This window comes from Miniopterus schreibersii (assembly GCF_964146895.1).
Source record: "Miniopterus schreibersii genome assembly, chromosome: 11".
NCBI classification, from domain to species: Eukaryota; Metazoa; Chordata; class Mammalia; order Chiroptera; family Miniopteridae; genus Miniopterus; species Miniopterus schreibersii.
The window spans coordinates 27228126-27242714 of NC_138111.1; the positions used below are offsets into that span (position 1 = coordinate 27228126).

Below are 14589 nucleotides of genomic sequence, written 5' to 3' on the forward strand. Positions count from 1 at the left end.
GTGCCTTTTAGAGGTACTACAGTGTAGACGATTCCTGACGCAGTACAGTGCTTTAACTCCACAGCCTTAAGTGACAGCCCCGAGTCCAAAGGAGAGAGGTGCTGGGCTTCCTGGCCACCCTGACTTCCAGACTGCCTGAGTATCCTGCTGACTGCAAGGCTCTAACACAGTAGAAGCTGGGGAAGGACCTGGGTAGAAGCCCAAGCTTTGAGGATGAAGGCTTGTGTGGTTCTCTTCTCCAACGGTAGCATCTGAAAAGACAGCTGTGCCTCCCTCTTTTGAGCCTGTGAGGTCTGGCCTATATTGAGCTTGCAAGATAGGGCAGGGTTCTGGGCATTACCTTCGTGGTTATAGAGGTGATTAAACCAGAACTCCAGGGACCGGATGCTGTAGGGAGATAGGTGAAGAGAGTTGAGTCTTATGTGGACATAGCCAGATAATAAGGTACAAAGGAGACAGACACAGGGATCAGACACAGTACAGAATATAGGTGAACATCTCCCTTCTATGGAAGGGATGCTACCTCATTCATTTGATGTCATATAGTTCTGAAAAGTCAGTAAAGATGTAGGGAGGGGGTGAACATGTGATTCACAAACCAATCACTTCTTCCTAGAATAGAGTCATCTTGCACAAAACCCAGGAAGTCAGGGCAGCTACTGAGTGACAGTACAGAGCCAAAGGGGGTGACCTGGGCCCATACTTGAGAAAGAAGAATACAATGACCTGGGTCCCAAGGTGGACTTAGGGTCAAGCAGGATTTGCAAGCAGTGCTGGCATTGAGAGGATCACGGTTTACAATAGCCAGAGAAACTGAGAATCGGATTAATTTCCAAAAAAACCAGATTGTGGATTTGTAAAAGCAGAAGACCATGTTGGTGTCAGTTCCAGAAGGTCGTGGGTGTGGTGGGAAACCACTGATCTACTGAGAGGCTGTATACAGCTAGGTAGAGAGAAAGTGAGCCTGGGCCTGGGCCACAGACCCAATAGATCCCCCTTTCTGTCTCAGTCTAGGGAGGTGCTTCCTCAGAGGCAGCAGAGCCCAGGGGAGAGGGATATGGCTTTGCAGATCTTGCTGCACCACCACACACTTACTTGAGCAGGCCGAGGATGAAGGCGTTGAAGCGCATGGTATGACTGGTGAGCTCTGGGAATTGGCTGACTTTGTTGTAGAGGCCGTGCAGGACTTTGGTGGATGGGCCTGGGAAGAAGTCAGAGTTGGAGGTCACATGCTCAATCTCTGGAACCCTAAATTCACCCTGGGGTCCCTACCTTGCACCCAGCACTTACCTAGCTGTGTAGAAGCCTCAACCACACTCCACGGCATGTTCTTACGTTGACCGATAATGACATCTAGCACAAAGGCCTTGAGCCCATCCTCCAGCACAGCCCGGACAGCAGGGCACAAGTACTTCAGAACCAGGTGGCCTACATTCGGGCTAACAGAACTGTTCCCCAGCTTTGCCTGTGGATGCAGTAGGGAAGTACAGGAATCATTTGAAGCCCAACCCTAGTCCTCTTTGACCCTCTTAGCCCTCATGGTGCTTCTGTTGTGATCCCCATCCCTAAGTATCAGCTCTGGGTTCTAGATATCTGCAAGAGAGCACGGGAAGGTGGCAGCACAGGGAAGGTGAAGGTCAGCAGGATAGAGCTCGGCTCTCCACAGTTTCTTGCCTACCTTCACCCCAGGATCCCTGCTTGTGCCAAAATGGGCCACGATGAGGTCCACTGCAGTGTTAACAGCTTTCACCAGCCCTGCAAGGGAGAATTTGATGTAACAGGTCCCTGAGCAACTCAGCTAGGACTGAGTCCTCAGGGGGAGAAGGAAGGGCTTCCATACACACATTCTCTCTGTCCCTGCACACGGGTCTCATCTAGGTACCAGGTGCTGGCCACTTTCTATTTTTGCCAGTTCTCAATCCCCTCCTGTTTTCACCTCCCAGCTGGGACCCATTTCAATTATTCCATTGTCAAGACCCTCAAAGTCCTAACTTCCTTTTCCTCTTACTCCAATCCTGGATCAATGTTTCTGTCTTCTCCACTCTGAGACACCAGGCTACTGACTGCTGGATAAAGTCCAGGGCCACTCACACTGGTGACTGACAAGGGTACTTCTCTGAAGTGTGCCTTGTGGAACCTTCAGCTATGCCCTCAAGCTGCCATGCCAAATCTTTACCCCTCTTCTCAAGCCCTTGGTTCTACTTCACCCAGACAGCAGAGGCCACTCGTCATGAATTCCTTCAACTTTCCTCTCCATCCTAAAGACACAACTCTATTACATCTCTCCTCCCTGCCTGCCCCCTCTCACTCCCTTTCCATCTTAGAGGAAGGTGGCTGTTCTCCTTCTTGCCCAAGGTTCTTCCCTCTCCCTAAGCTCTGAATCTCCCACTCTGCCTCTGAAAGGGACTTTAGCTTCCTCTTTCTTCCTCTTAATAGGCTCCTTCCCCTTCAGCCCCTCAATTTTTTCTCCCCATCATCTCACTGAAACTGCTCTCTCTCTTATGGCCCCTTATTTGCTAAACAAAGTGATTCCTTGTCAGTCCGTATCTTATTAGATGTCACCATCACCTTTACTCAAGCTGCTAGGCCCTGTAATAGTTGAATTTCCTCCATTAGAGCATGTGGGCAATTACCTATGACATGCAGTCTCCCTCACTCAGCTCCTGGAGAGAAGAGACTGAAGCCTGACTCCAAAGCAGCTGACAGCCCTAGCCGGCTTGGCTTAGTGGTTAGAGTGTCGGCCCACAGACTGAAGGGTCCTGGGTTCAATTCCGGTCAAGGGAGCATACCTAGGTTGCAGGCTTGATCCCCAGTCCCGGATGGGAGGCAACCAGTCGATGTGTCTCTCTCACATCGATGTTTCTCTTTCTCTCCCTTCCACTCTCTTTAAAAAGCAAAAGCAATGGAAAAAATATCCTTGGGTGAGGATAATAAAAAAAAGCATCTGATAAATGGCCCTTGCTCACTTGCACTCACTCATGGTACACAGTACACAGACTTCTTGCCCCAATGCCTGTGCTCTCTAATTCCTTCCTGGCACTTGGAATTCTCGGAGGGGGAAATATTCTGGAGGGCCAGACAGCAGGGCAATGGACACAAATAGGTAGCGACAACAGAATTTCTGGCCTGAGCTGAGGGTAATACCCACCTTTTTTCTGAAGCAGGTCAATGGAAATGGCTTCTGAGTTGCCATCTGGAGACAGACAAAACTCAGCTGGAGGTTTCTCAGTCAAGGAAAAGGGATCTTGGAAGTCAGGGCAGGTCAGTTGTAATGGCTTCACTATTTGACCTGGAAAAAAAAGTCAATCTCAAGAACTTTCTTTCTAAGAGTTGCAGCTCAGTTACGTGCCTTTTACCCTCTGAGACATGTTCCTTTAGGACTGACGCCTTCTCTAGCCCTTCCCAGCTATGGCAGAGCTGCTCTGGGTGTACTGGGGACCTGGCCCACACACCATTCAGCCGGCAGTTCAGGTGGCCGGCAGCACCAAGGGAGCCAGGGAATTCAAAGATGGGGTTCCTTCGGGCCAGCCGAGCTTCCTGTGGCCTTCGGTCTAGGCTCCCTGACAAACCAGGTGGCCCTAGTGGGTTCTTCCTCCTGTATTCCCGCCACTTGAGCGCTTGAGGGGATAGGTGGTTGGCTGAAAGCAGAACAGATTAGCAGAAGAGACAGGCAAGAATTAGCAGGAGACAGCATTTCATATCCTCCCAGTGGGCCCATATAAAACATGAGGGTTAGGAGTGAGTGCACATTACCCACAGATGCTGGGCAAGGAGATGCAAATATTTTAACCTCTGACCCCAGGCTGGAGTATAAGAAACCATTCAAAGGGTGTGTGTGTGTGTCAAAAGTGTTTGGGGGCAGGCTGTGAAGCTCATACCGTTATTGGGCCTGGAGGCCATGCAGCCTTCACCACCTCCCCGGGCCAGGCTCTCTGCTCGACTGAGGCTAGATCTCCAGGAGCCCAGAGGAGGCAAGCTTCCTGTTCCATGGAGTCGGTACTCAGCCAAGGTCAGTATCTTCTGATCCTCCTTCTGGGGCTGCTGGGAGGTGGCAGGCTGGACAGCAGGACAGGAGAGGCTCCATGGGGGTGAGCTTTCTGTAGCTGTGGCCTGCTCTGGGGGAGGGGAGCACGAAGTAGAGTCAGAAGAGTCGGTGCTGAGCCCAAAGGGGCCAGCACTCCGGATAGGGGAGTAGCTGCCCAGGGGTGATGGTCGTGAGGTCTCTGGCTCAGGCCCAGCTTTCCTGGCACCTCTGTTGGTGGATGCCTCAGACTCCCCTAAAGGATCTGAGGCAGGGACTTGAGCAGTGGGGACAGCCAGTGGGGCAGGCTGCTGTGCACGGCTGCAGCCCGAGAGGCTATAGAGCTGGGAAAGGCTGTGGAGGGCCCGGGCCTTGGCCAACTGCTTGGGGAAGTGGTGCTGGAACACGAAGGGCTGGATGGGCAGCGTGGTTGGCCTCTGCTCCTTGCTGTAGCGAAGGACTGGTCGGCTTTCAGCACCTCCCCCTGTAGCAACATGGATGGAGAAGAAATCAGATGGACAGATACTGAAACCGCATGAGAGGAAGCACAGAAGCAGAAAGATGATGCTTGCGGGGAAGGGGAAAGAGATGGGCAGGACCTGGGCTGTAGGAATTGAAGAGGGTGTGAGTAATCCAAGTTTGTGGAATATGAATTTCTGCCCCTTCTTTTGCAAAACTTTCCCTATTGTTTATATGATACTGAACATCTCATTCACCCACTCTTCATTTTCTTGGCTTCAAAGGTGGATATACCTTAAGGCTCTATGCTTATATCTCACTTCACACAGTCTCCCTGTGTTATTCAAGTACAATGACTCCTGAATCCACAGTTTTAGCTCCAACCTCATATGATCTCTTGATCATTTTGCTTTAGGGCTTTGCTTTAATTTAAAATTGGCTATTTTAAAAAAGCTCATTCATCACCTTTCTCTTGATGACTTCCATTTCTGTCAGTGGGTGGCAGAACCACTGTTTTCTTGTTTCTAAGGCCCAAAGACCTGGAGTCAGAGTCACAGATCTCCAGGGTCAAGATGTTATTTACTTCAAGCTTTCACTCAGCATCCCCTATCCCATCCAAGTCGGCACATTTCGTTCTTGAGCAAATCTAACCATAATAAAATATTTCTTTACTTGCAGCCAGAATCAGCCTTGTGTCACCTGTTGGCCCCACTCCTACTCTTTCATGATCCAGGCATTGGAGCCTGAGAGTCCACATCTGCTCCCCCTACACACATATGTATTTCCCAAGAGTGGTCCTCTCCTGTTCTTTCAGCCAATCTTCAGGTCAGTGTCCCTCAAAACATGGGGTTCAGAACTAAACGCAAAACTCCTGTCACTCTGTCTTTGTGCATGGGTTGTGCTTCTAATGAAACACTGTGCGTACTGTAAATATCTGAATGAACACAAGGTGATGCTATAAGCAGCCACACAGCCTACAACCCTAGGTGTGGCTCACTAGCACAACCATGTGAGGCAGAAATTCCATCCTTACTTGACAGAGCAAGATACTGGAAATTCAGAGATTAAGTCATTTGCCCAAGGTCACACACCTAGGAAGTGGCAGAACTAGAATTCTGCCTAAGCCAGAGTCTGACTTTGAGGTGGATGTTCTCTTTACCACACTGCACTGGTAATGGACACATGAAATGGTATCAGGCTAGGTTTTCCTGTCTCTCATCTTTTCCCATTCATTTACTTCAGTGAGTCTCAAGGGGATGGTGATCACAACCCCATTAGGGAGGTGTTTCAGAATCACTTCTAGGGGACATTTTCAAACAAGACCCTCCTGCCATCCCGTCAGTGCTTAGAGAATAACCTTTGTCATTTTCCCTTGCTCACTAGACTCTAGCCATACTTCCTTCGGTCCTTAACATGCCAAGTTCATTAACATTTCGGAGCCTTTTGCACCTGTTCTTCTTTCGGCCCAAAATTTTCTCATCATTCAGGCATCAGCTCAAACATCATCTTAGTAAGACCTTCTCTGACCACCCCAGCTCCTCTGGCAAGTCACGCTCCATCTCATTACCTTGTTGTATTTTCTTTTTAGCATTTTTTTCACTATCAGAAATGATCTTATTTGTTTATTGTCTATGACTTCTTGTAAGGGCTCCAGGGTTTTTAAAACTGTTCATTGCTGTATCCCCAGTGCCTAGAACACAGCCTTGTATATAGTAAGTACCGAACAGAGATTTGTTAAATGAATGAATCTCCACTGAACCTTTGGTTAAGGCTAGCCTCACCACATCCAAAATCTTCTTATCAGTTGCTTCCTAAAATACCAATTTTATTTTATCCCCTGTGGCCACTATTGCCCACAGAAAAAGGTCGAATCTTCTCAGTCAGCTAGGTGTCCACACTGACCGCAGATTAGGCTTCTCTGCCCTCAAAGTTGCACGCCTGCCGCTCTCGTTCGCACCCCTCCTCCCACCAGTCCCATCTTCAAGATGCTGCCTTTCCTGCCGGCAATGTCTTCCTCCTTTCCATTTATTTCAATGTCAAATTGCAAGGCTGAGCTGACCCCTGGCTGTCAGATTAGGTCCTCCCAACCCTCCCTTTATTATACACTTCCTATATAAAGAATGTTTGAATTAGAGTTTTTACAAATCCTCCCTGCTAAGGTCCCGGGACAGGGTTTGAGGCCCAGGAGTAAGATGAGGGAAGGGTGTGGGGTGGGCTATTGTGGGGAGTGGGTCTCGGTTCTACTCTCAGGGAATAGAGAGCAGATTTTTGCACTTTTCTATGTGACAGCCCTAAAGAAAACTGGAGACAGAGACCACATTCATCCACGCCTGCTCTTCTGTAGGTGACATAACCCCAGTCTCTCAATATCTTCTTAAAATGGAGGGCTCAGAACTTCCAGGTGAACACTAACTGGTTCAGAGGGGTGGAGGGGACTATCAACTCCTCCCTTCTCAAGTCTATGTATAAATCCAGTCATTTTAACTTTGGATAGCCCTTCAAAACTGCTGATTCATTCTGAGTTTGCAATCAATTAAATATCCCAAATAACTCAAGCACAGGTCACACATCAAACTTCACATTGGTCCCTGCTTTGTTGGTTCTTTCCAGATTAGGTAAGATCCTTCTGAATCTTGATTCTGCTGCTCAGGATCTCAAAGAGGTCTCAGCTTCTTTCATAATTTATGACTTCATTGAATTGTCATGCACTTTTTGATTAAAACAAACTTTTTTTTTTTTTTTTTTTAATAGAATCAAGAGAAGAGCTCTGTGGTAGGTCACTGGAGACTTATGGAACAGCTCACCATCTCGATATGAAAAGTTTTACCTGATAGAAAAAACTTTTTATGTCTCTCCTTTCATCTCCGACCAGGATTGTTCTTGCCCTCAGAATGCCAGCCGCAGGATCCCCTGTGTCTAGATACACACACCAGACACTGCAGTCTAAGGGAGTAGGCTCCAAAGAACTGGCTAATCCCTGCTGTTTCTGACCCCCATCTTCCCTAGAGCTCCCCCTTCTATCCCCTCCCTCAAGGGCAGCTCCTCTGTGTGTGTTAAGGAGTGTGAAATCTGCTGGACTACGTCTCCTGAACGGCAGCAATAATACTATTTATGGTTTTTAACCCCTTTCCTTTGATAAGCCAAGAGACCCAATCTAAGGCTACATACAGCACAGCAAATTCCCCTTTGTCTCCTTTCCCCTTCCTTCCACACCCTCTGAGATCTGGCTTTCACCCTCACTGCTCCCGAATGTTGCTTTTAGGATTATTAGCCTTACTCTTTGTGATTTCCCTTCAGAACTAGTTTGGCTGAACCTCTTTTTGAAACTTTCTCCTTTGGTTCTGCGACTTCACTCTCTCCTGGTTTTCCTTCTATTTTCCTGCCTAATTCTTCTTAGGCTCCTTTGAGGGTTGATCTCCTCACCCTTAAATCATGGTATCCCCAGGGCTCTGTCCTTGTTCCCTTTATAGCTCCATACATTCTCCCTGGATGCTCTCATCCATTCACAGTTTGAACTACCACTTTTATTCTGATGGCTCTCCCATCGTGGTAGTCTCCTGACCTCCAGGGGTCCTTTCTAATCTACCTTTCACCCAAACAATCAGTGATCTTTCTAATATGCAAATAAAAGCAGGCTAAGCTGTTATAAACAAACAAACAAACAAGCAAACAAACAGGCCTCTTCCCTGATTAAAATCCTTCAGTGGTTCCATCCATATCCCACTATGGCTATACCCAATTATTTGCAGTTTCTAGGAAGTATCGTTATTCTGCACCTCTGTGATTTTGTGTAGACTATTTTATGAGCCTAGAATGTTCTTACATTCTCCACGAAGCTAATTCCTAATTGTCTTCTAGATCATGCTCGAGTGTAAACTGTGTTAGCAGTCCTCCTCTGGCACTTCAGTCTGATGTAGATCTCTCACACAGGCCAGTCCTGTACGCCACCATCGCTGCATTTTACTTTCCTCTTTCCATCTTTGGTCACAATTCCTTGAGGACAGAGATTGTCCCTCTCATCTCTCTATCATCAGCACCCACTTATCAGAGACTTTTTAAAATCACTACTTAAATTGTATAAAATAAATAAGGAAAGAGTTGGCCTAGGAGGCCTAAAAGTCAAGTGTCAGCTCTCAGGCTCTTTGAAGAGTGGCTACAATCACTGATCAAAGAATGAACTTCACTGACACTCAGTGTGGTTTGCTTGTTGGACATCTCCCTCGGTTTTTAGACATAACTGTTAAGCACTGCAAATTCCTAAATGTCCCAAATTGAACTCTTGTCTCATCCCTTTTCCAGTAAATCTAATTCTGTGTTTATAGTTCCTAATCATGTACCATCATCTTTCCAGTTATCCGGGCTTAGAATCACAATCTTCTGAGTGTTTCCTCTCCCCACAGATCAAAGTCCTGTTGTTTTATTTCCTCCGCATTTTAAATCCTCTAACCTCCTTCTCCCCTTTACAACTGTCAGACATGCCCTGGACTGGAAAGATGATTGGTCTAGGCTGAGGAACCTCTAGTGGTATGGATGGGGTGGTTGGCAGGCCCTATCACTGAGGAGGCCATGAAAATATCCTGGCATTCTCCAGCCTCTAGGTTTCTTACCGTCAGCTCTAGCTCTTGCATCCCTCTGGGTATGGCTGTTGGCTGGGCTCCCTGGGAGAGCAGGGCCTGGATCCATCAGCTGCGCCAGAGGGCCTTGCCCAGCAGCTCTGAGGACAGCAGGTGACATCTCACTGGACTGGGGGCCCTGATAGACCTGGGTGGACCAGGGTTCTGGGCCAACTAAGTCCATGCCTGGCCCCAAGGGCATGGGTGGTAAGCTATGGCTACAGTGAGTACCTTCATCTAGTGGGCCCGCCCTATCTTGTTGGGCTTCTTGAATGGGTGAGAACTCTTGGGAGGAGTCCCCAACGCTCACTCGAAGTGGGGGGGAGCCCGAGCCTGCAGCTTTCTTCCGGACCTTTGCAAGCTCAGCAAAGGAGGTGACCCGCTTAGGTGGGGAGCTAGGCCCAGCCAGAGCTGTAGGGCCCTCACTCAGGCGCACCGGGCAGCTCAACATGCGTTCCAGCGAGCCCAGGCGGACAGGGGGGCTATGCTCCAGGCTGCGATCATAGCTTCGAGAGCGCTGACGTCCAGTGCCAAAGTTGGGGGGTGAAGTATTAGTGTATACTTGCCCCTCAATCACAGTGGGGTCTATGGGAGCTGCAGCTTCCACAGGCCCCACTTGTTCCTCTTGTTGGGCTTCTGGCTTCTGGAATAGATAATACTCAGAGGGCTGGCTAGGGCCAAGGTCTGGGCCAGAGCTGGGTACAGGACTTATCTTGGTGTGTTCCTCAGAGCAGCTGGTGATGGAAGAGCCAGCAGGGCTTGGGGATGATTGGGAGGACAGATCACAGGTGACAAGTTTATAGTAATTCTGTGTGGCCACAACAAGACGGGCCTGGCTCTGGAAGCAGGCTGTGAGGTCAGCCACAGCTGGGCAGGGCTCACAGTGTGGGCGGTAGGAGTTGCAGTTGGCATCGAGCTCAGGAGATGAGGCATGAGGACAACCATAGCCTCCTTCCCTTCCTCCACTATCAGGGTGGTGGGACTCACAAGACATCTTAGACTCAGCTGGGGAGGGTTGCAGGTCCAGGTAAAAGGCGCCAGGGTCTGAGTGGCTGCAGAAGGAAGAGTCGCTGCAAGATTGTGGGGCAGAGTTGAGGTTCGCATGGGAGTTGCCATGCATCTTGTTGTAGAGAGTGCTGAAGGTGACCAGTACACCATCTGAGCTGTTGCAGGAGGAGTCACTCACATAGCCCATGGACTGGTCAGCCGCCTCAGACTGACTGGATGTGCTACTGCAGTGGCAGTGCTGGGGTCCTGAGCCTGAGCAGCCAGGGTTCCTTGGGGATTCATCTGAACTGAGCTTCCATTCCTGGTCAAAGGAAAAGCCAGAGGTATCACTGGCTCCACCTCCACTGCCACTCCCACCAGGTCCCCCACACTCATCCAGCTCCATGGTCTCTGTTTCCAGCTCTGGCCGGCAGCAGTGGTTAGTGCTGCACTGCTGGATATCCAAGGTGGTCACCGGCTCCTGTTCCTGCCCCTCCACCACTCCAGCCCGATTCTGTGTTGTCTCCCATGGCTTGCCCACTCTGGGGCCAGGTGGTGGCAGCTGGAAAGAGGGTAGATGGAAGGTGGGCTGGCCAGCTCCATGCAGGTGGAAGGACTGCTGGGTGGCACTATCACCAGTGCTGTCATCATATAAGTCACCAAGTCCTGGCTCAGCCACACCCTCTTGCAGCAAGAAGGGATTATGTCGTTTAGGGGCCCCAGGGCCTCTTCCATCCCGACCCCTGTTCTTGGTGTTGCTGTCTGCAGACCGTGCAGATCCCCCTGGAGCAGAGTGCAGACTGTTGTATAGCAGGGAGTCAGCTTGTCCTAGGTCTTGATCAGGCTGGGTTATGCCTAGCTCGGGTGGGCAGAAGGGGTTGGGTCTTGTGCTCCCACTACCCCCACTTGCCCCCCCACAGCACTGCCTGTCTGGGACTTGACAGTGTACCAGGGGGATGTGGTGGACGATGAGGGTCTCTCCAGTCAGCTTTGGGGGACTATCCATTCTGGAAAGTTCGAACAAGGGCATCAACAGCACCAGACACTGCCCCCGGAGCCCGATGGGGCAGAACACATTTCATTAGGAGAGCTTGGCACCTGGAGAGAGAGGGAAAGAAAGGGAAGCTAATGTCACTTCCCTGGAAGTCCGGGACATGCCCTTCCTCATAAAATTTTCAGATGGGGAAGAGCCCAAGAGGAGGAAACACTCAAAGAGTCAAGATGGAGCTTGATAACACAGCCGGATAGGACAAGGGGTATCCCAACACACTTTCTGCATCATACAGGTCCAGCTCTTGAGTTCCCCCTTCATTTTAAGTTTGCCATGCATCCACTGTGACAAAAAGCCAGGCCCCTTTTAATGCCACATATGAAGATCTGGGGATCTCAGGGACAGCATTTTCTTCTCTTTCTTTTTTTTTTTTTTTAATCCTCACCTGAGGATATTTTTTCCATTGCTTTTTCAGAGAGAGTGGAAGGGAGAGAGAGAAAGAGAGAAACATCGATGTGAGAGAGACACATCTATTGGTTGCCTCCTGCACACACCCTGACCGGAGCTGGGGACTGAGCCTGCAACCGAGGTATGAGGTAAGTGCCCTTGACTGGAATCGAACCCGAGACCCTTCAGTCCGTGGGCCAACACTCTAACCACTGAGCCAAACTGGCAAGGGCCATTTTCTTCTCTTTCAAGGACCCTGTTCTTAGCAGTAAACAATGACTAATCCCGAGTACAAAAAAAGTATGAATAGTGACATAACTGAGAAAACACCACTAGGATGTTTGATGGGGTACTAGGCACTGAGAGGATAGAGACGACTTGGACACAGCTAGAGCACGGAAGTTTACAGATGAGGAGAAAAATCACAAATTCTGTATCAGGTCCTCATAGCAATAAGCTATAATTTTGCAAGAAAAGTATTTTTAGGTAAACTCTATCATTTGACCCCTATGTCATCTCAGACCCCCTTCCTCCTCCTCTGAGCCCTAGAATACTTGTCCGTCTCTGATGGCTGTGGGCTAAGAACCCCCTCTCTCCCTACTACTGCACTGAAGCTTCTTGAATGCAGAGACCAAGGGGGCCATTAGAGTGACTGCAGGTATGGCTGATGCCAACCTCTTCCTTCTCAGTGGAGGTGGGGTCTATTTTTATCTCCTTTCTATCACTCTAGCACAACATCACATAAGGCCTGGCAAACATAAGAGACATAATATAGTCTTAATATTTATCTAGCTCAGGGTACAGATCTTCTGAAGCATCCAAATTCTGCTCAGTTTTAGCCTAGAACTTTCACTATGGGGGTCCTCTAGAAAGTCTTCTCTTCCCAGTTTTACCTCTGATAGGCTAAGGTAAAGTTCTCTCTTGTTCAAGGTCTCCTGGCTCCAAGTACACAGAGGCCATTGTGAGCTTCTCTGGTCTCCTGGCCAGACTAGGCAGAATGGCCTCTTCAAGTTCTAGTCTCCTGTGCTACCAAGTTCAGATCCTGCCAGTCTTGACTTGCTCTAACTCCTCATATCCAATTTCCCCTAATTTACTCATTTCTCTTCCTTCCTTTTTTATTCCTGTCGTTTTCCTTTCATCCACCATGAGTCTAAATCCCCTATTGCCTAAGTTCTTCCTCATTCAGTTGAACTCTTAATATCATCAATTTTTAAAAACTTAATTAATTTAGATCATAGGATCACAGCTCTTCATGTAAAGTCCAATAAAGAGCTAGGCAAGTTCATACTCAAGGGAATGAACAGGTAATACACAAGATAAAAAATTCAAATGGCTAATAAATACATGTGTGAGGGGCACAGTATTAAAATATAACTATATGTGTTAGGTTAAATTACATTAAAATTCAAAAGCAAGTATTTGGCATCTTTCTTCTTCCTTTCTGAGAGGAACGCTCTTTGCCTTTGTGTGTGGATAGGGGTAGTGAGTAGATATGGAGAAAGGCAGAAACTAAAGAGGCTAAACCGAGCTATAAGATTAAGAGATATAGAAGTGGGAATAAATCTTCGTTATCTTGGATTAGGTGATGGTTTCTTAGATATGACACCAAAAATACAAGTGGCAAATGAGAAAACAGGTAAAGTTACAATATGAGCCAGCAATTCTACTCCTAGGTATATACCCAAGAGAAATGAAAACATGGAACAAAAGCTTGTATACAAATACTCATAGCAGCACTATGCATAGTAGCCAAAAAAGCAGGAACAATACAAATGTCCATCAACTGATGAACGGATAAACATAATGTGGTATATCCATGTAACAGCATATTATTTAGCAATAAAAAGAATGAAATACTAATACATGCCACAACATGAACGAACCTCAAAATGGTAAGTGAAAGAAGGCAGTCATAAAAAGCTTCTTTGTATGATGTCATATGAGTCCACTTACACGAAACGTCCAGAATAGGCAAATCGACAGAAACAGAATGCAAATTAGTGATTGCCAGGGACTGAGATACTGGGATGGGGAGTGACTGCAGATGAGTATGGAGGTTCTTTTGGGGGTGATGCAAATGTTCTGAAATTAGACAGGGGTGATGGTTACGCAAGTCTGTGAATAAAATCAAAACTACAGAATTTTATGGTATGTCTTATCTCAATTTTATAAAAGGGTGAATTTTATGGCATATAAATGATAACTTAATAAATCTGTTATTTAAAACATTTTTTTAAATGGGAAAAAAGGATTAGTGCTTATGGGAAGAGGGAAGGAGAGGTGAGGAAGGGAACCAGAGTTGAGCGGTGGAGGATACTGAGCATTTGCAGAGACAAAGTGAGAACGAGGAAAAGGAGGAGCAGCCTCCTTAAAGTGTGGGCTTTTGTAGAGAGAGATAAAGTGGATTTTTGGAAAGTTTTGCTTTGAGGTACATGAGATAATTTTCTCTTCATTCCTCCTATCTCTTGTATTCCTTTGTGGAGAAAACTTGGGGCGCAAATACATATGGCACAAAGATAACAGAAAGTTGGAAACACCCTAAAATTCCAATAATAGTCAATTTAAAAATGTACAAAACAGAGTATCATTAAAATGCTGTGTTAATATGATTAATGACTTGAGAAAATGTTCACAAAATATTAAGTGAAAATAGCAGATTACAAACAGTACATACAGTCTGACACCATTTTTGTAAATAAATGTCTATATCTGTCTTAGTCAGTTCAGGCTGCTATAGCAAAGTACCTCAGACTGGGTGGCTTATAAAAGGCAACATTTATTTCTCACAGTTCTGGATCAAGATCAAGTCCAAGATCAAGAGCATGGTTGCGTTCTCATGAAAGTCCTCTTTCTGGTACATGGCTGGCATTTTCTTGATGTGTCCTCACAGGGTGTAAGAGACAAGGGATCTCTCTGGAGCCTGCTTTATAAGGGCACTAATCCCATTCATGAAGGCTGTGCCCCCATGACCTCCCAAAGGCCCCCCTCTTACTCTCAATTACCTTTGGGGGTTAGGATTCAACATCTGAATTTTGGGGGACACAAACATTCAGACCATAGTTGCATGCATG

At 47.5% G+C, this 14589-nt stretch overlaps 1 protein-coding gene across 5 annotated transcripts in view; it reads right to left on the minus strand.

Annotated features, from left to right (window-relative positions):
* The window catches only part of RUSC2 (RUN and SH3 domain containing 2), a 51328-nt gene that overhangs the window by 1952 nt on the left and 34787 nt on the right, over positions 1 to 14589 (minus strand). For 2 of the 5 annotated variants that reach the window (XM_081151259.1, XM_081151260.1), the window contains exons 2-9: positions 9088 to 11178; positions 3879 to 4505; positions 3453 to 3638; positions 3149 to 3289; positions 1679 to 1755; positions 1291 to 1465; positions 1096 to 1201; positions 341 to 387 (exon numbers count right to left, since the gene is read on the minus strand). In XM_081151259.1, coding sequence (XP_081007385.1) covers positions 341 to 387; positions 1096 to 1201; positions 1291 to 1465; positions 1679 to 1755; positions 3149 to 3289; positions 3453 to 3638; positions 3879 to 4505; positions 9088 to 11110 — 3382 coding nt within the window. In that variant the 5' untranslated portion in view covers positions 11111 to 11178. The remainder of the gene's footprint in view (positions 1 to 340; positions 388 to 1095; positions 1202 to 1290; positions 1466 to 1678; positions 1756 to 3148; positions 3290 to 3452; positions 3639 to 3878; positions 4506 to 9087; positions 11179 to 14589) is intronic. The other 3 variants (XM_081151262.1, XM_081151261.1, XM_081151263.1) reach the window with 2 other exon arrangements.